Raw genomic sequence first — 20,342 nt, forward strand, 5'->3', positions numbered from 1 at the left:
TTCTACCGTTATCATAAGTGACGATCAGATATTCAGGTAAATTTATCGATATTTTATGGGTTTGATTGATTTCTATATTGGAGTTTTTATCCTGAATGTGTTTGTGTTCCATTGTAATAGGGGTAGCATCCAACCAAAATGGCTCCAAAACGTCAGCGTCAGAAGCGAGGTCTTTCTCAAAGCTCTTCTCAACCCAGTTCTTCTCAACCACCTCCTTCTGTAACAAACGATTCTTCTGAGGAAATCAGGTCCTTCGAAACTCTGAACTTTAGATCCGACATGGAGAAACAAAGATGGCATACGAGTTTTAAAGTAAGGAAGATTCGTCCCGAACGTGTCATTGACCTGGGTTTCTTGTTTGATGATAAATATGCATTTAGTTTTAAATCCACATTTACATCTTAGGGTTGGCTTGAATTCCTTGGTGTAGAACCAAGATATTATCCCAACCTAGTTAGAGTCTTCTACAACAATGCTTCCTTACAGCACGAGCCTAATAAGACTAATATAATAGGAATTAATACACATGTCATGGGGAATGATATATATATATATCTCCAGAAACTATTGCGGAGGGTTTAGGTGTAGCGAATACAGGGGATTCAGATGAAAATGGTGTAGATTGGTCTACAATTAAACGGGTTACTAGAAATAGCCCAATTCACCTCGATGTAGAGTCGAGAGTGTTTCACAAAATGCTCACATGGTATATCCGGCCTAGTGGGGGAAAACATTCAACGCTTCGAGACAGCGATTATTGGTGGATAGCAAAGTATAAATCCAAAACGGCTCCAATCATTGCAAAACTCATATTAAATACAATTGTATATATGGTCACAAAGGGAGCAACAATTTCAACTACACTACCATATGGATGTGTCATCACCCATCTGTTGAAGAAGAAGGAATTTGATTTTTCGCATGACGCCCCTGTTCGATTAACCCGCAAGATTGACATGGTATTTATTAAAAAAGCGGGATATGATTTTGTTGAAAAACTCAGTTGGAAGCGTGTCAAGGAGGTCAGATTAGATCAAGAGAGGGAGGAAATGGACCCCGTTGGCCATGAAGAAGAGCAACCAAGTGGAGACGCAATGATGGAAGAAGCTCCAGTTGCAGAGGATGTCATAATTAAGACCGTGATGGAATACATGGTCAATTTTCGGGAGCATATTGATTCCCTTGTGAGTGGAATGCGATCCGATATTTCATCATTGCAACGTGAAGTCTCCATGTTGCGTAACGAATTACGTCAACGACATCAAACGAGTTAGGTAATTCATTATCTATGTTTCTTAACATTTACACGTTCTGAACTTTATTTTATTTTCTTTTAACAGATGTGGACAACCAAGCGGTCGCAGAAGATGAAGCTGACGATGAAGATGACGATGATGATGACGATGAAGCTGGCGATGAAGATGATGACGATGATGATGATGATGATGAACATGATGATCCAAACAAGTATATCGTGTCTGCAACGCCGCCTTCAAGAAAACTTTTAATTTTTGATCTCAATGGTGTCCTTGCCTACATCCCAATACTGCCGGCAGGTTTTAATTCTATTCTTTTGTATCCATTATTTTAACATATAAGCGTAGAACTTTAATCTCATTTTCTTCATGTTGTAGATGTTGTCCTCAGAAGAGGATTATTTGAATTTATGCAATTTTGTGTCGACAATTTTGTTGTTGCCCTTTGGTCTTCAAAGATGAGGTTAGAACATGTTTGAGGCAATTGAATTACTGTAGTCAAAATCGTTAATATACATTTGAATGTTAACATTCAAACTTGATTACAATCTCAGGCATAACGTCGACCGTGTACTTGAGAAACTACCTGTATTTTCTGAGCATTTTATATTCGTGTGGGTAAGATGAATGTCATTACAGTTTGCTGACTTTTCGTTGTCTATGATTCCTACATATTTATGTTCGACTGTTTGTGAACAGGATCAAAAAAAATGCAAAACATACGATTCTGTTACCTACTGTAAAGATCTCAATGATGTTTGGAACGCGTGTCTAGATTTTAACGAGCTAAATACACTTTTGGTCGATGATTCAGCGGAAAAAATGATTTATAATCCGGTAAGTTACATTTATGCAATATGTTTTTCCAGTTGAACAGGTGTTCAGACATTGATTATTTTAACAACTTATGTGTTTATATAGAAATACAATTACATATGTCCACATACCTTTGACGCTGCTTCCCATTCGAACGACAAAGCTCTAGGTATGACACAAATTTATTCATGCTTATGCGAATTTAATTTATTGTTAGTAAAATTGCACCTCATTAGTTTGATAATTGAAATTATTTATGTATGTCCTTAGAAAAAGGCGGAAACATACGAGAGTATTTGGAAAACTTGTTGAAGGCCTCTAATGTTCCGGACTTCGTTAGAAACAACCATTTTTCATCGGATTAATTTTGTTTGTCGGTACATTATTTGAACATTCTTGTGTATTTATATTTTGGTGTGATTATATTGTGTGTATATTTTCATTAATTATTCCATATTTGCTTCTATGTGTACATATACATTTGAGTGTCTATACTTTTTTAATATATTGTAAAGTATCTATCCTTTTTATAAAAGTGTCTATACTTTTTCCACTGTGGAAAACATTAATTTAAGGTTATCTTTTGAGTGAGTTTTAAGATATTAATTTAGTAATTATAGGCGTCTAATGATTTATTTTTTACGTTACGGTATATATTATTATTAAGTTAAAAATTCTTAATATTATTTTATAAAATATCAAAACAATCAACTAATTTTTTGTGCAAATGAAATTATTAAATTAATATTGTAGGTGGAAAACATGAAACATACTTAAAAAAATTGAAACATAAATTACATATCTTTAAAAAAAGTATCGATCCTTTTTATAAAAAGTATGGACACTTTCAACATATTATAATAAAATAGGTAAATTTGCAATGCTATCGGTATAAATATACCGGTTTTATGCGCGAATAGGTCTACAACCTATATCGACACTTTTTAATCTTGTGTCGGTACTTTATGTCCAGATTGGAAGAAAAATGTGTCGATACATTGTTAAAAAGTGTCGACATTTACACATCGGAACCCATAATTATAATGTAATAGATAATTTTGTAATATAACCGGTATAAATATACCGGTTTTATGCGCGAATAGGTCTACAACCTATATCGACACTTTTTAATATTGTGTTGGTACTTTATGTCCATATTGGAAGAAAAATGTGTCGATACGATTTAAAAAAGTATCGACATTTACACATCGGAACCCAGATTTATAATGTAATAGATAATTTTGTAATATAACCGGTATAAATATACCGGTTTTATGCGCGAATAGGTCTACAACCTATATCGACACTTTTTAATATTGTGTCGGTACTTTATGTCCATATTGGAAGAAAAATGTGTCGATACGATTTAAAAAAGTATCGACATTTACACATCGGAACCCAGATTTATAATGTAATAGATAATTTTGTAATATAACCGGTATAAATATACCAGTTTTATGAGTGAATAGGTCTACAACCTATTTCGACACTTTATAATATTGTGTCGGTACTTTATGTCCAAATTGGAAGAAAAATGTGTCGATACCATTTAAAAAAGTGTCGGTAATTTTAAGTAACGCGGTTTTTCTTCCTTCATTCAAAATATTTATATGTACATACAATAGGAGTCATGTTGATACTTACGATATATTATATGGAGATCGTTGTCATTCCATTCCGTCTTCGAAAAAATCAGTTGATGTAGGCTGTGTGCTTGTACTCAAACTGAGCTTGACTTGAGGACATGTTAGTTTGTTATGCCCCTCACCGTTGCAGTACCCACATCGCCTAATTTTCTTCTCGACCTTGTTCTTCGGCACTTCTTTTCGCTTGCGTTGTTTTCGTTGAGGGTCACGAACATTGTTTACTACAATGCTCTGGTTGACTGAATGATTCAAACCAAACGAGTTTTCTAATTCTTCTATTAGTTTTTTCATCTCATCTCTTGCGGTTTTGAAAGACTCGTCTGTCTTTGATGCAATGTAGCATAACCTACTTGACGTTGAACGTAGAGCAGCGAACCTTGCCATTTGCATCACTTCTGGAGACACATTCAAATCACATAGCTGGGTGCAGAAGCCTTCGCATCATTAGTCCACCTACTTTGAATCAAAGTCCCGGGCAAATATGTGTAGTCCAATTGCTTCAAATGTGAAGTTGATGGCGACACGGAAGTCCAACGGTCTCGAATTTTTTGCAGGAGCAAATTAGAGTTTTCGTACGAGAATCAAAACTAATTTCAAATTTCCTATTTTTTTCTGCGTACTTTGACAAAATATAATGTTGACATTCATCTGATAAGGACTTAATCTCTGCCTCAATCCGGTACAATGTCTCCCGTATAAGTTCATCTTGGAACACACGAAAAGATTCGCGGGTAAAAATCGCAGCGGCATGGCTTTCAAGGTCGACCAGTTTTGTGATCTGGAAGGGCTTCGTATGGGAACTTAAGTAATCCGCTTTCAACTCGTTCATACGCATTCTACTAATTCCATCTTCAATTGCACGAACAACATCTAAATATGTCTTATTGTGTTTCAGTGCAATAGCTAGTGAAGCATTCATAGACTCGCACCTTTGTGTTGAGCGAATATTGGCAAAGAAATGACCGGTTAGATATGCTTGTGCCCATAAGTGTCGTGTATTTCCCTTCTCAATCACCCATGGATGCTTTTGGACGTTGAATTCTGAAACAATCGAACGCCATTGAATATCAAATTCCTTGGTTGTCCACCAGGAAGCCATGCATTTTGAGAATGCTGCTGTAAACTTTGGGTCACCAATGTTAGCTTGTGCTTTGCGAGAAAGATGCCAAGAACATAATCTGTGCTTAGCATAAGGGATAACAGATTTGATAGCCCTCTACATTGCCCTATCCCCATCGGTTACAACGGAAATAGGTGATTTATTCATCATGGCTTCTAAAAAATTCTGTAGCACCCACTCGAAAGATTGAGACGTCTCGTCAGCGATTATGGCAGTGGCAAACACAATTGTGTTATGGTGATGATTGACACCAACAATAGGCATAATTGGTCGACCATACAAATTATCTTTGTACGTTGTGTCGAACGCAATTACATCACCGAAGCATGTGTAATTCGATCTCGATGTAGAATCTGACCAAATAAGATTATACAATGCCCCCGATTCGTCTACCGAGTATGTCATAAAAAACCCGGGATCATCATGTTTCTTATAATCAAAGTAGGCAATAAGCGCATTCACATCCCCATCGACGATTTCCTTTGCTTTACCTCTTTGAAGTGCATTGTAGAGGTCTTTATGTGTAAATCCAACATTATGTAGCCCCCTGCCTGCTGCGTTAAATAGTTCATTACTTGTGACGTGCCAACACCGACCTCTTTCAATGTTGTTGCCTCATCGATATCAGCCTTACTTACAGCTCTATTAGAACGCATAAATGGTGTCATAGCAGATGTGCACAATGCATGATTATGTTTCTGATCAGACTTACTTATAACCCACTGATCGTTTGTATTTGTTGCTGTAACTACGACTCTAGCCTTACATCATGTTCTTGTGACTGGCGTATGAGCACGTTGACGATCAACAGTATTGACTTTTGATACTCGAAACCCTTCTTTGGAACAACAAAATTCTTGTGTCTTCACATTCCCTTCCACGTCAAGCCGTGTTGTTCCCTTACGTGCACTAAACCCATGTTCCCGTGCGAATCCCTTGTAAAAGTGCCAAGCTTGATCACGTGAACAGAAGAGCTGACCAACCAATCTGTCAGATTCATCAACATTATGTACTTCATGGCATTCCTCGGTTGGCTTAACATTGTCTACATCAGTATTATCCATGGCAAAAATTTTGTTGTGCAAGTTCAGTGCTCCAGGAGTTGATGGAGATGTAAGCAAAGGTTCATTTTGAACATGTTTCTGTCGTGCTGCTTTCAATAGGATGTGGCATTGGTAGTGGTAGTTAAAGGGTGGGTACAACATTAAATTCGCAGTACATATTTAGGTATGTACAATAACTACAAGTATATTATCATTAAATTTAGGTATGTACAATAACTACATATTTAGGTATGTTTGTTAACTACATATTTAGGTATATACATCTTTTGAGTGAGTTTTAAGATATTAATTTAGTAATTATAGGCGTCTAATGATTTATTTTTTACGTTACGGTATATATTATTATTAAATTAAAAACAATAAACATATATATTACATATTTATTATTATCTTTGGTTAATGTTGTTAAATTTAAATTCTAATAATATTTTATAAAATATCAAAACAATCAAATAATTTTTTGTGTAAATGAAATTATTAAATTAATATTGTAGGTGGAAAACATGAAACACTGTTAAAAAAATTGAAACATAAATTACATAACTTTTAAAAAAAGTATCGATCCTTTTTATAAAAAGTATGGACACTTTCAATATAATAGGTAAACATATGATGTAATAGGTAGCGCTTATATATGTAATAGGTATCGTTTATATAATGTAATAGGTAGTGGTTATATTGTAAAGTGTCTATCCTTTTTATAAAAGTGTCCATACTTTTTTCACTGTGGAAAACATTAATTTAAGGTTATCTTTTGAGTGAGTTTTAAGATATTAATTTAGTAATTATAGGCGTCTAATGATTTATTTTTTACGTTACGGTATATATTATTAAATTAAAAACAATAAACATATATATTACATATTTATTATTATCTTTGGTTAATGTTGTTAAATTTAAATTCTAAATAATATTTTATAAAATATCAAAACAATCAAATAATTTTTTGTGTAAATGAAATTATTAAATTAATATTGTAGGTGGAAAACATGAAACACTGTTAAAAAAATTGAAACATAAATTACATAACTTTTAAAAAAAGTATCGATCCTTTTTATAAAAAGTATGGACACTTTCAATATAATAGGTAAACATATGATGTAATAGGTAGCGCTTATATAATGTAATAGGTATCGTTTATATAATGTAATAGGTAGTGGTTATATTGTAAAGTGTCTATCCTTTTTATAAAAGTGTCCATACTTTTTTTCACTGTGGAAAACATTAATTTAAAGTTATCTTTTGAGTGAGTTTTAAGATATTAATTTAGTAATTATAGGTGTCTAATGATTTATTTTTTACGTTACGATATATATTTTTATTAAATTAAAAATTCTAAATATTATTTTATAAAATATCAAAACAATCAAATAATTTTTTGTGCAAATGAAATTATTAAATCAAATAATTCAAATTGAAAATTAAACAACAAATCAATTAAACATTGTTGTGGGTACATTAATTGAACATTGTTATGGGTACATTATTTGAAAAAATAATGTTCCGGACTTTGTTAGAAATAACTCTTTTTCATTGGATTAATTTCGTTTTTGTGGGTACATTATTTGAACATTGTTATATATAAATTTGTTGTGTATGTATGTTTTGGTTTGATTATATTGTATGTATATTTTCATTCAGTTGAGATGGGTTATGTATAACAAAACAATCTATCTCGCATGTGAGTACTTTATTCCAACCATGTGACAAGTGTGACAACTCCATCAACTCACAACTCAGCTTTAAACTCAATCAATATTGTCTTTTAGCTTGATGGTTCATAAAGCATGTTACTTGAACAGTATGAATCAATTATGCAATTTTCATGTTCAATTTAACACTGCATTTCAAATTCATTTCATATGTAATTGGAGTTTGAATTTCAATTTCAATTTGAGTTTGAATTTCAATATATATTTCGGCTCCACTATAAATATTAGCCCAAGCCAATATGCATGTTATCATTGATTATTCCTAATTTCCATTGTTTTTTTTCCAACGTTTAAACGCGAGGGAAATCCCGACCATTTTATTTTTTGGTCAACTTTAAAGCGCCAGAAACGTTTCGGGCGTATGATCTGGGTGGTATACAAGAAATGTAACAAATAGCAACTAAAATCATAAGTTGAGTACCACCCAAATCATAAGTCTGAAATACTTCCGATGCTCATCAAAATCCAAAGCTCATATGGTGCCAAGCAAAAGGAAATCAAAATCCAAATCTCATATGATGCCAAGCAAAAGGAAATCAAAATCTACAACTTGAGTTTGAACATTGATATGATATGTTCAGTTGTTATCATGTTGGGATTTTCTCGTTTTTGATTGCTTGGATAGTTGTTCTCTTGCTTCTTCAAGTGTTCTTAAGGTTATCCTTTGAGTGAGTTTTAAGATATTAATTTAGTAATTATAGGCGTCTAATGATTTATTTTTTACGTTACGATATATATTATTATTAAATTAAAAATTCTAAATAATATTTTATAAAATATCAAAACAATCAAATAATTTTTTGTGTAAATGAAATTATTAAATTAATATTGTAGGTGGAAAACATGAAACACTGTTAAAAAAATTGAAACATAAATTACATAACTTTAAAAAAAAAGTATCGATCATTTTTATAAAAAGTATGGACACTTTCAATATAATAGGTAAACATATGATGTAATAGGTAGCGCTTATATAATGTAATAGGTATCGTTTATATAATGTAATAGGTAGTGGTTATATTGTAAAGTGTCTATCCTTTTTATAAAAGTGTCCATACTTTTTTCACTGTGGAAAACATTAATTTAAGGTTATCTTTTGAGTGAGTTTTAAGATATTAATTTAGTAATTATAGGCGTCTAATGATTTATTTTTTACGTTACGATATATATTATTATTAAATTAAAAATTTTAAATAATATTTTATAAAATATCAAAACAATCAAATAATTTTTTGTGCAAATGAAATTATTAAATTAATATTGTAGGTGGAAAACATGAAACACTATTAAAAAAATTGAAACATAAATTACATAACTTTAAACAAAGTATCGATCCTTTTTATAAAAAGTATGGACACTTTTAATATAATATAATGTAATAGGTAAATTTGCAATGCTCACTGTGGAAAACATTAATTTAAGGTTATCTTTTGAGTGAGTTTTAAGATATTAATTTAGTAATTATAGGCATCTAATGGTTTATTTTTTACGTTACGATATATATTATTATTAAATTAAAAATTCTAAATAATATTTTATAAAATATCAAAACAATCATATAATTTTTTGTGCAAATGAAATTATTAAATTAATATTGTAAGTGGAAAACATGAAACACTATTAAAAAAAATTGAAACATAAATTACATAACTTTAAAAGAAATATCGATCCTTTTTATAAAAAGTATTGACACTTTCAATATAATATAATGTAATAGGTAAATTTGCAATGCTATCGGTATAAATATACCAGTTTATTTATAAAATAGGTAAATATAAGCGCTACCTATTACATTATATAAGCGCTACCTAGTATGTTATTGTACTTTATAATATTTCCGGTTAAATAATATAATATAACCGGTCTAAATTTTAGCCGGTCACTTGTATAAATAATTACCCGTCAAACGCGGCTCATTGTCAAGCAAATTGTATTCTTTAAAATATTATTGATGTGTCAGGGAAAACAATAGTGTGCGTCTCTCTGTCTATGTTTCTAATAAAAATTCGGAATCACATAAGCTGGATTGCGAGGAAGTTTAAGAGTGACGATTTAATTTAAGATAAAATATACTAATTTTAAATGTAATTAAAAATATAATAAAAATTATAGTATTTAAATTAAACATAACTTAAATTTTATCTTTCTTTTAAAATATTGTTTTCTTTGTAATATTTTAATTTTAATAAAAACTATTAATAAAAATATAATATTTTAAATTATATTTAACATAAAATACTATAAATTTTATCATATTTTTAATTACGCACTAAAATCGTCGTTTTTAAAATTTAAATTAACATAATATCCTAGAATCGTGGGTAGTTCTGTTGTATGTCAACCTTAATATACGGCTAAGGAAAAGTCCTACCGAAAGTGTTATTATTTTTTTAATATTTTCGGTAAAGTACTACCTAAAACATTATTATTTTTTTATGTAAAATGTTATTTCCACTAACTAATTTTCGATAGAACTCAATATTAACATTTATGATAGAAAAAAATAACGTTTTAAGTAGCATTTTACCGTAAATATTAAACATTTTAGATAATGTCCAATATTAATATTTTCGATAAAAAAAATAATACTAAAATAACATTTTATCAAAAATATTAAAAAAATAATAATAATTTTAATAAAACATTTCTTTAATTGTATATTAAAATTATTTTACATAAATATACAACAGCGGAGGTTAAGTTCCACGTGGTCAGTACAAGGGCTAAAAGCCGAAGGAAGAATGGGACCCACAGCTTTGGAGTTTGGAAACATATATTTGGTTCAAAAGCTACCACCAATGACATGATCCACATGTGTGCCTGAAAATTCCTTCCAGTTTTAATACTTGCTCTCTTGTTTTTTAAACCTACATATTTATTCATCCAATTATTTAAGTAATTTTATTTTGATCTATCTATTTAAAAAAATATATTTAATATTATATTTTATTTTTATTTTGATCTTTTATTGTTAAAAAAATAATAGAATAGTCGATATAACATTTTTAAACTTTCAATGATGACGTGATATTATCTTATGATAATACATCAATATTATCATTATTTTTTAACAATGAGTGATAAAAATGAAACTAAACCGTAATGTTAAGAATGATTTCAATAAAATAGTTGAATGATTAAAATAGAACTACGCGAATAATTGATGAGTAAGTATGTAATTTACACTTTTCATTTCCATTCATGCATAGCATCAACTTCTATTGAATTTAATATGCATTATTAATTAAACTTCGGTTTTAAATCAAACAAGACAAATGGATTAGATTTTGAGAAATAAAAAATATAGGGACTCAAATCATAATTAGGCCTATTTCAGACTACTGGATTTAGTATGGTATAAAAAATACTGTATGAGTGATGTGTAAACAATGAATTTAGACAACCAAGAAAATCACACTGATTTGTTTTCTCCAAACAAACAAAGGCAATAAGGTGGGTTTGAAAACTTATCACATGACACCATGAGATTATGATTTAACATTTTGGTTCGTGCGTGGCCGGTCCTTAATTGAGGAAGTATAGTTTGGGAGGCATAATCCCAAAGGTATTGAGAATAATACTATGTTCACTAGGAAAGCAAGTGTGAATTGTTTATCTTTTTGCTCTCATTTGAGAAAGCGACTTGGACTGAAAAGACCTTTGGTTTGGGTTGTAGTGTTCATGCTGGCCCATTAACGACGTTTGAGACAATTGGTTTTGGGTATGGTTAATAGCAAGGGAGAACCACTTAGGGCCCGCAAGAGAAGAGAGGGAAGCCGAGACATTATTTCATGGAAGGTAATAAGGGTAAACAATTCATAATTATGACTGTCGGAAGTCTTTTACAGAAGTTGCTCTTAACCTGGCGTTGAGAGCAACCTACTATCCTACCTCTCCCTTATCCCATTACATATGGGAATAGGGTCAACTAATTTTTTAAATAGAATCCAAGCAAGGGCATCATTGAATTTCAATTTTTTAAGTTTAAAATTAGATACATAACCATCTTCTTTTAACTAATATAGCATTTAATAGTTTTATTAGATAAGGGAAAAATATAATAAGATTATAAATAGAATTTATAAAAATATCATGTCTTAATAAATAAATAAATGCTTAAGTTATACTTTTTGTTAATTTCAAATACTTGAAAATTTTTCGATTAAATTAATATTTAAGTGTCTTCGCGGTAATAATCGTAAGGGAAAAAATATTGTTATATGACATGCGTTTGTATTTTAAAAAAGGTCCCATTTAAAAAAAATAAAAATATTATATAAAAGCCAACATGTTTTTTTAATAAAAAAAAAGAAACTGTCCCCATCCTCATTTAGGAACGTTGTGAGAACACCCCTCCGAAGTTAAATTCCTTTCCGTAGAATGCCTCCCCAAATTAAACCCCGGATTAACATTAAGATTAAAGTTAGTGTTAGAGATTTAGGAGTTTACAGTGACAACAAGGGCTATGATTGTTATAGACGGGCAACGTTAGGTGGATGGACCAAAATAATCAACGATGGTTGGAAATGTAATTTGAAAGTAGAGATTTCATGGTTTTTTTTTTATTTTAAAGAAATTTGAGTTTTTTAATATTTAATTTTAAAAAAACAAAATTTTAAAAATATATTTATAAATGTACGTGTCACATAACAACAATCTTTTTTAAAGATTATTATAACGTAGACACTTAAAAGAATAATGTTATAAACATTAAGATCATACTTCGAGCGAAAAATACTTTCAACATCTAAAATTAACAAAGAGTATAATAAACTAACCATAAACTACAACGATTAATCACAATACTGATATTTTTTTTATACTAGACTAATCATAAACTAACCATCAAAGAGTAAAGAGAGGGTTAAAATCTAATTTAACAATTTAAGAAAAATCATATCTACAAACAAATTTCATTGTATGTGATAAAATATAATCAATGCTAATATAAAAATGCACATGATAATATTAACACGTTAATTAGATAACTCATTCATAACCAATATTTTAAAGTTACGAACTAATATCAATAAAATAAAATCCAATAAAATAATTTAAAATACGAATAAATCAATAAAACAATTAAATAAACGTAGATAGATAGGAGAGATAATGGTCAAAATTAACTCTAAAAAATATTACAATAGTAGTAAAGAATGTATTATAATTAAGGGTGTGTAAATTTGGATATTAGATTCGATCCGATCTGGAAATTTCAGATACTTAAATTAGTGATCTGTATCTAATTCGAATAAATCAGATATCTGAATTTTTGGATATCCAAATTTTTAGGTCGAATATCTAAATATATGATCCGAAATATAAAATTTAATTTGATAAAAAAATAAGAATTTTAAATTTTGTGATTTGTAACTTATTCAATACATCTACTATAACACAATAAATAATTAAATATCTTAATTTTTATTGGGTTATATATTTAATGAGTTAGTGGGTTAATCATTTATTGAGTTTAAATGTATCTAAAATAAGCTCAATTTTTTTGAATTTTTTAATAATTTGAAATTGAAATTTATATGATCGTACTCAATTCGATTATCTAAAATTCTTTTTGGATCACCGGATCAAATCGGAATTTTTTATACACTTCTAATTAAAATAACAAAAAAATAATCCACAATTTTCATTAAAAAACTTATTAAAATAGAAAAATGTAAAAATTCAAATATATAAGCAACGGAGACTTGCCCAACGGTGTCAACGTTTCCTGAGGTAGTAGTCAACGTTAAGCAAACCGATTCGGTTTAAAGCAGCAGTTTCACGTATATAAGCAATCCACGCCACGACGTCTCTTTTACGAAAGTAACGGAGACTTGCCCCAATCAGCAACGAAAGAAACCCATCCAATTTCTCTCTAGAAAGAAAAAAAAAAAGAAAAGGAAAATCCAGAAAAGAAATGTTACAGAGACCTGGACGTCGCTGTGAAGGCGCCGCTATGGGCGCCATCGTTCTCGATCTCCGCCCCGGTCTAGGCGTTGGACCTTTCACTCTCGGTTCGTTTCCCTCTCAATATTTTTTTATTTTTTATTTCATTGGTGAGATAAATAGATTGTATAATCGGATGCGATGCAAGTTTTGTTCATTCGATTAACCGCGATTTATTTTAATCAAATTATTAGGTTATATTTTTCTCCACAGCTGATTTTTGTTACCAAATTTGCAAAAACGAAATCAATAATAACGATTGGAATTGAATCGTTTTTACTCCTTTTTTTCAACATGAGCATGATTATTTGCTTGTTGCCAGGTTCTATCTTGTTTACTCGAAAAATTGAAACTGTGACTAAAATTTGTTTGTTTGCTGCTGTTTGTTTCAGGAATGCCAATATGTGAAGCATTTGCTTCAATAGAACAACAGCCTAAAATTTACGATGTTGTTCATGTGAAGTATTATGATGAGGTTTGTACTGAATCGTTAAATATTTTTGCTTCCTGTAAGGTCGTGTTTTGATAGTTTGACGAACTTTTTGGTGAGATGGAACTCTTTAGTGTGGAATTTGGATAGACCTAATATATACAGTCTGCCTCGATTGTAGTTTTTTCTTTGATTTGGCTGTTAAAGACAGTTTGGTGTATGCAGAGTAACTATTATAGTCCCGGCAAGTTCTACATTAAGGCCAACCTTCCTTATCATGTCTTTGTACGCAGGAGCCTCTAAAGCTTGATATGGTTATTAGTTTTCCAGATCATGGCTTCCATCTCCGTTTTGATCCTTGGTCTCAGGTTTTATTTTCAATTCACACGTGCATATACACATCATTGTAGTACATTTTTTTTATCTTTTCTTTCACATGATTCCTTAATTTTATTGATTCAATTTTGGATTCTCTACTAGAGGTTACGCCTTATCGAAATTTTTGATATCAAACGGCTGCAAATGCGCTATGCCACTTCTTTGATAGGGTAAAGTTAAGCGCTAAATTTATTTCCACATTTCATAATTACAAGTTTTGATAGGGAACCTGGTTTCTGCCTGCAGGGGACCTTCTACTCTTGCTACCTTTGTAGCCGTCTATGCACTTTTTGGTCCAACCTATCCCGGAACTTATGACAAGGATAGAGGTGTTTATACCCTCTTCTACCCAGTACGTGCCTTGATTACTTGATTGCTAGACTGCTTTTCTATATTGTTATTTTGATTATTTTGTCTCCAAGTCTGCAGTTTTCCTATCTTGTTATTTTTCAGGGTCTTTCATTTGCTTTTCCTATTCCAAGTCAGTATTCAGATTGCTGTCATGATGGAGAAGGTTTTTATTCGTTTCTCCTGATTACTTTTCATGCCTACTCTTCGACAGTCAACTCCTAATATATTTTGCTGCGAATTGATTTTTCTCTTTTACTTGACAGCGGAGTTGCCTTTGGAATTTCCTGATGGAACCACCCCGGTTACCTGCCGTGTATCCATCTATGATAGTTCTGCAGGCAAAAAAGTTGGTGTTGGATCCTTAATGGATAAGGCATCTGCTCCTCCATTACCTACTGGCAGCCTTTACATGGAAGAGGTGCATGCCAAGGTTTGACTTCTATCTTCCTTAGTCCTGTTGTTAATATGAGTTGGCTATATCATTTTGGTATCTGATTACCTTTCTACTTTACATTCCTCCTAGAGTTACTTTTTGGATTATGTCTATTGAAAATAAGTATATTATACGAAAGGATGCCTTTTGGGTTTGATATTTTGATTGACCTAAATGTTTGCTTCAGTGGCATCTAGAGTATCGATGGTCTCTTATTCTGAAGATTGATCTTTTGAATCCTATGTCTATCTTTCCAGCTTGGGGAAGAATTATTTTTCACTGTTGGAGGCCAGCATATTCCCTTTGGTGCATCACCACAGGTACATATCAAATTGATTACTCGAGATTAAGCTTTATTTCCTTTCTCTTTGTAGATTATCATTTGTTCTCTTACTAATTTTATGTTATTTCCCTTTCATGCAGGATGTCTGGTCTGAATTAGGGCGCCCTTGTGGAATCCATCAAAAGCAGGTAGGTAGCAACAATGCATGAAAACTTTGGAATGGGCTATGGTTTTTTTTTACACTGTTTATACACATCAAGTTTACGCCTACGAGTTGTTGCATTGGAACTTCTTTTAATATATGCTTTTGGTATTTTCTTTTTGAGTACAAAATAAAAAGCTAGAATTATGAATTCAAAACAAGAGCAAACAGCAAAAGGCAAAATTTAAAATCAAAACAAGAGCGCAAGGTTCTTAACCTTGAGGTTGTGGGATCAAGTCCCACGGAGGGCATTTCATAATTCGGAGGTCTCTCACGGAAGTTGCTCTCAACCTGGCGTTGGGGGCAGCCTAATATCCTACCTCCCCCTTACCCCATTACATATGGGAATAAGGGTAAGCTAATTTACCGAGATTAGCCTAGTAATTATGCATGATATTTATTTTCTTCTTTGCATTCGGTTATGGAAAAGTGTTTTTGAGTTCTTGTATAGCCACCTTTTATGCTTGAATCTTTTGAATGTTACCCTTATAGCAATGATTGATTTTGTCTACAGGTTGACCAAATGGTTATTCACTCTGCTTCGGATCCTCGTCCTCGGACAACTCTTTGTGCTGATTATTTCTACAATTATTTTACTCGTGGCTTGGACATCTTATTTGATGGCCAGGTATTCAAAACATATACCTAACACCCAAAAAAAATGAAGGAACCTTACTATATAGTACACTTTTATCTACACTTATTTTTCTGGCTAGTGTTCCCATGTTATTTACATTCTACGTTCATTGTACTCTTAGAATTAATGTTGTTAAGAAGTTCTTAGAATGCTTTTTTGATTTTGCAGACTCATAAAGTCAAGAAGTTTGTTTTACACACGAACTATCCTGGTCATGCAGATTTCAATTCATACATAAAGTGCAATTTTGTCATCCTAGGTTCTTACAATCAGCCCTTTTTTCAGCATTTTATCATCGTTACAGTTATCTGTGAGGTTGATTGAACTTTTTTGTTTGTTCCTTGCCCGCAGTTGGGGGGTCCTTCCTGGATGTAAACAACTACAAAAACCGAATTACTCCAAGCACCAAATGGGAGCAGGTCAAGGTAACTTTTTACAGTTGAATACATACTAATATTTTTCCTTTTCCTTAACATCAACCTCTCTCTGTTTGCCTGGTGCCTCCACTGGCCCTGTTTCATTCTTTTGCAATAATAATGGTTCACTTAGATTGATATTTTTACTGCAGGAAATTCTTGGCGATTGTGGCCGTGCGGCTATTCAAACACAAGGTTCTACCAGCAATCCTTTTGGCTCTACTTTTGTGTATGGCTACCAGAATGCTGCATTTGAGGTAAAAGTTTGCTAAATTTACTCGATTTTCTTTTTAGCATTCGGCACAACTCTTATGTTGGTAATATTTACTCTTAGGTATATGATGAAAAGATTGCTAATGAAGATCTTTGCTATTAGCAGGTTATGAAGAATGGCTATATTGCAACGGTGACACTTTTCCAGTCTTGACAAGCCATCTCTTGTCCGATAGGTTGTTCCTCTGCATCCGAAAATGGGTTGTGAATGCTCAAGTAAAAATTTATAAACAATATGGGGAAGCAACAAAACTGTACAGTAATGTATTGACTTGTATAGTTGATTCGTGCTAGAGCATACATTGACCATGTATCGTCTGTAATTATTCTTCCCGTAAGGATACTACATTGTTTCTCATCTTTGCCATCTTGGGTCGTCCTGTAAGAGGATACTGAATCATTTAAGGCCATGTTTTTATAAAAGGATGCCATCTAGTAACTGCATCAAGTTTACAACTTGATTTCTATAAACTGCAGAATGTTATTCAACGCCCACAAAGAAAATTTGTTTTTGACATGCTTAATCTGAACCACCCGACTTTGTTATCAAGACATTTGATAATTTTTCTTCACAGTATGTCTTTTGAATGAGATTTTCTCCACTAGAATCTATGGTGTGTGAACATTTATTGTTTATTTAGCTGGGCATGGGCCTGTAGTTGCTAGATCTTTTGATTATGGGATCATTTACGTTACAAGTTAAGAGAATGGTTGGGTCATGAGCTCATTTTGCAACTTGAGGTGGCCAGTGAAGCAAACACTGATCTTTTTACCTCTTTCATTTTCCGTTGCCGCAGAATTGATTGAGAACTGACCGCCCTTGTTTGAAATATCTGCACATTGTCTTTAGGGTGCGGAATTAGTGGTCACTTGCCAATGCCTGTGATTGAAACATCCGCATATTGTCTTTAGGGTGCGGAATCAGTGGCCACTTGCCAGTTGCCAATGCCCTTGTTTGAAATATCTGCATATTGTCTTTAGGATCTAGGCTACCTCTTGCTCATATTTTGGGTTTTGGTGTTAATTGTCATGTAGTGATGTTCACCGTTACTTAAACTTTGTTTTCAGTGAAGAAGTTAACTTTATTTAAAAAGTAAAATAAAGAGAAATTATTCCTAAATTGATATTTGCGTCTTGTCTTGCCTTTAGCCTGATTTTCCCCCAACTAGCAAAAGGCCAAGAAAAGAAAAAGAAAAAACAGGGACAAAAACAAAAATCAATTAATCACCTCCAAAAAGATGAGGGTTGTAGCACAAATTCCTTTTCTTTTTTTCTGGTTTACAAATTTGAGAAAATTCAGTCTCATTTCAGCCACTCCTCTGCCAAATCAACTTGCCTGGGACTAGGAACTATAAATTGGAGAATTAGAGCCAAAACAAAAGAGCTTAAGTGGAGAAATAAAGAGAACCATCTTTAACAACACAAAATGGCTTCTGCTTCTCTCCTCAAGCCTTCACCTGTTGTAGACAAGTCCGAGTGGGTTAAGGGTCAGACCCTTCGCCAACCTTCAGTTTCTGTGGTTAGGAATCACCCTGTTGCTCCCTCTGGACTCAACGTGCGTGCTAGCTCATATGCCGATGAGCTTGTCAAGACTGCAGTAAGTGTTATATAATTGTTCTCTTCCACAATTTGCATAAATATGCCAACGCTATAATGACCTAAAGAGGAAAACAAATGGTATTATAAGCTTTTAACAATCAGAAACTGAAAATTTCGGAAGAAATGATGATTTTACTAATATGGGATTGTTGGGATGTTTGTAGAAAACTATTGCTTCTCCAGGGCGTGTCCATGGATGAGTCCAACGCTACCTGTGGGAAGCGTTTGGCCTCAATTGGGCTAGAGAACACAGAGGCTAACCGTCAAGCCTATAGGACATTACTTGTTTCAGCTCCAGGACTTGGGCAGTACATCTCTGGTGCCATCCTCTTTGAGGAAACCCTCTACCAATCCACGGTCAATGGCAAGAAGATGGTCGATGTCCTCGTTGAGCAGAACATAGTCCCCGGTATCAAGGTTGACAAGGTAAAGTCTCCTCTCCCATTTGCGGGAGGAATGTCGACTATGTAGTTCAAATTTAGTGCTAAGTAGAATCTATTAGTAAGAGCTCGATATTATGAATACTGCAGGGTCTTGTTCCACTGGCTGGCTCAAACAACGAGTCATGGTGCCAAGGTCTAGACGGCCTTGCCTCTCGTTCTGCTGCATACTACCAACAGGGAGCTCGTTTTGCAAAATGGTAAAACTTTATCTCATGTTCCACTTCGTGTTTGAACATCTTAAGTTGCTTTTTGTAGTGTTTATGTTACTATCAATATTGCTAGGCGTACTGTGGTAAGCATTCCTAATGGACCATCTGAACTTGCTGTGAAGGAAGCAGCTTGGGGACTTGCTCGCTATGCTGCCGTCTCTCAGGTTAGAATATAGAGTGGAATCTTATTACAAGACTGTCTTGATTATATTGTGGCATTGGATGATGTTTTGATGTTTTTTGCTGTGCAGGACAATGGCCTGGTTCCAATTGTTGAGCCAGAGATCTTGCTTGATGGTGATCATGGAATCGACAGGACTTTTGAAGTAGCCAAAAAGGTGTGGGCTGAGGTTTTCTTCTATCTTTCCCAGAACAATGTATTGTTTGAAGGTATCCTCCTCAAGCCAAGCATGGTCACTCCTGGTGCAGAGTGCAAGGACAGGGCTACTCCTGAACAGGTTGATAGCTACACCCTCAGCCTCCTCCGCCAAAGAATCCCTCCAGCTGTGCCTGGAATCATGGTAATTGGCTATAAAACTGCAAGTTTTTTTGCACATGCTTAGACGAAACTCATCAGCTAATGGCTAATCGGACATGGTTTTGGCAGTTTTTGTCTGGTGGGCAGTCTGAAGTTGAGGCTACCTTGAACTTGAATGCTATGAACCAAGCACCAAATCCATGGCATGTGTCATTCTCATACGCAAGAGCCCTTCAAAATACTTGCCTGAAGACGTGGGGCGGCAGACATGAGAACATGAAGGCGGCTCAGGACACGCTGCTTGTTCGGGCAAAGGCCAACTCCCTCGCGCAACTTGGCAAGTACACAGGTGAAGGAGAGTCCGAGGAGGCCAAGCAAGGAATGTTTGTCAAGGGTTATGTTTACTAGGTTGTCTTGAATCAAATCCACAGAAGACAAGCGATGATAAAATTATAAATCATGTATGAGTTATGAAGATCTTTGCTGTTATCCTCATAGCTAATGGATCATATATTTGTTGATAACAATATCAAGCATCATCAACAGCTTTATAAATTCCCTGCAGTGAACATTCTAATTCCCAGAACGACACTTTATATAAGTTTATTGTTTTCGAATATTTAATATCTATTGAAACCCGTATCACTAAA

The 20,342-nt window shown here is 33.0% G+C and overlaps 1 protein-coding gene and 1 pseudogene across 2 annotated transcripts; both read left to right on the top strand.

Annotated features, from left to right (window-relative positions):
* The first annotated feature begins 13,452 nt into the window (after nucleotides 1-13,452).
* On the top strand, nucleotides 13,453-17,328 carry LOC120207594 (UPF0183 protein At3g51130). 2 transcript variants are annotated; one of them, XM_039207026.1, is made up of 14 exons: nucleotides 13,453-13,628; nucleotides 13,953-14,035; nucleotides 14,284-14,358; nucleotides 14,471-14,538; nucleotides 14,615-14,720; nucleotides 14,822-14,882; nucleotides 14,983-15,149; nucleotides 15,410-15,472; nucleotides 15,576-15,623; nucleotides 16,152-16,265; nucleotides 16,443-16,533; nucleotides 16,626-16,699; nucleotides 16,843-16,947; nucleotides 17,067-17,328. In XM_039207026.1, exons 1-14 carry the CDS (start codon nucleotides 13,532-13,534, stop codon nucleotides 17,115-17,117), a joined length of 1,203 nt encoding a protein of 400 aa, XP_039062957.1. In that variant the 5' UTR covers nucleotides 13,453-13,531; the 3' UTR covers nucleotides 17,118-17,328. The 2 variants fall into 2 exon arrangements, with proteins under 2 accessions (XP_039062957.1, XP_039062958.1); XM_039207027.1 differs by having other exon boundaries at nucleotides 13,456-13,628; nucleotides 17,070-17,328.
* A 998-nt stretch (nucleotides 17,329-18,326) lies between these two features.
* Nucleotides 18,327-20,248, top strand: LOC120207596 (annotated as a pseudogene).
* Nucleotides 20,249-20,342: the final 94 nt, after the last annotated feature.

The sequence above is a fragment of the Hibiscus syriacus genome, unplaced genomic scaffold (genome assembly GCF_006381635.1).
Source record: "Hibiscus syriacus cultivar Baekdansim isolate YM2019G1 unplaced genomic scaffold, ASM638163v2 tig00015087_pilon, whole genome shotgun sequence".
NCBI classification, from domain to species: domain Eukaryota; kingdom Viridiplantae; phylum Streptophyta; class Magnoliopsida; order Malvales; family Malvaceae; genus Hibiscus; species Hibiscus syriacus.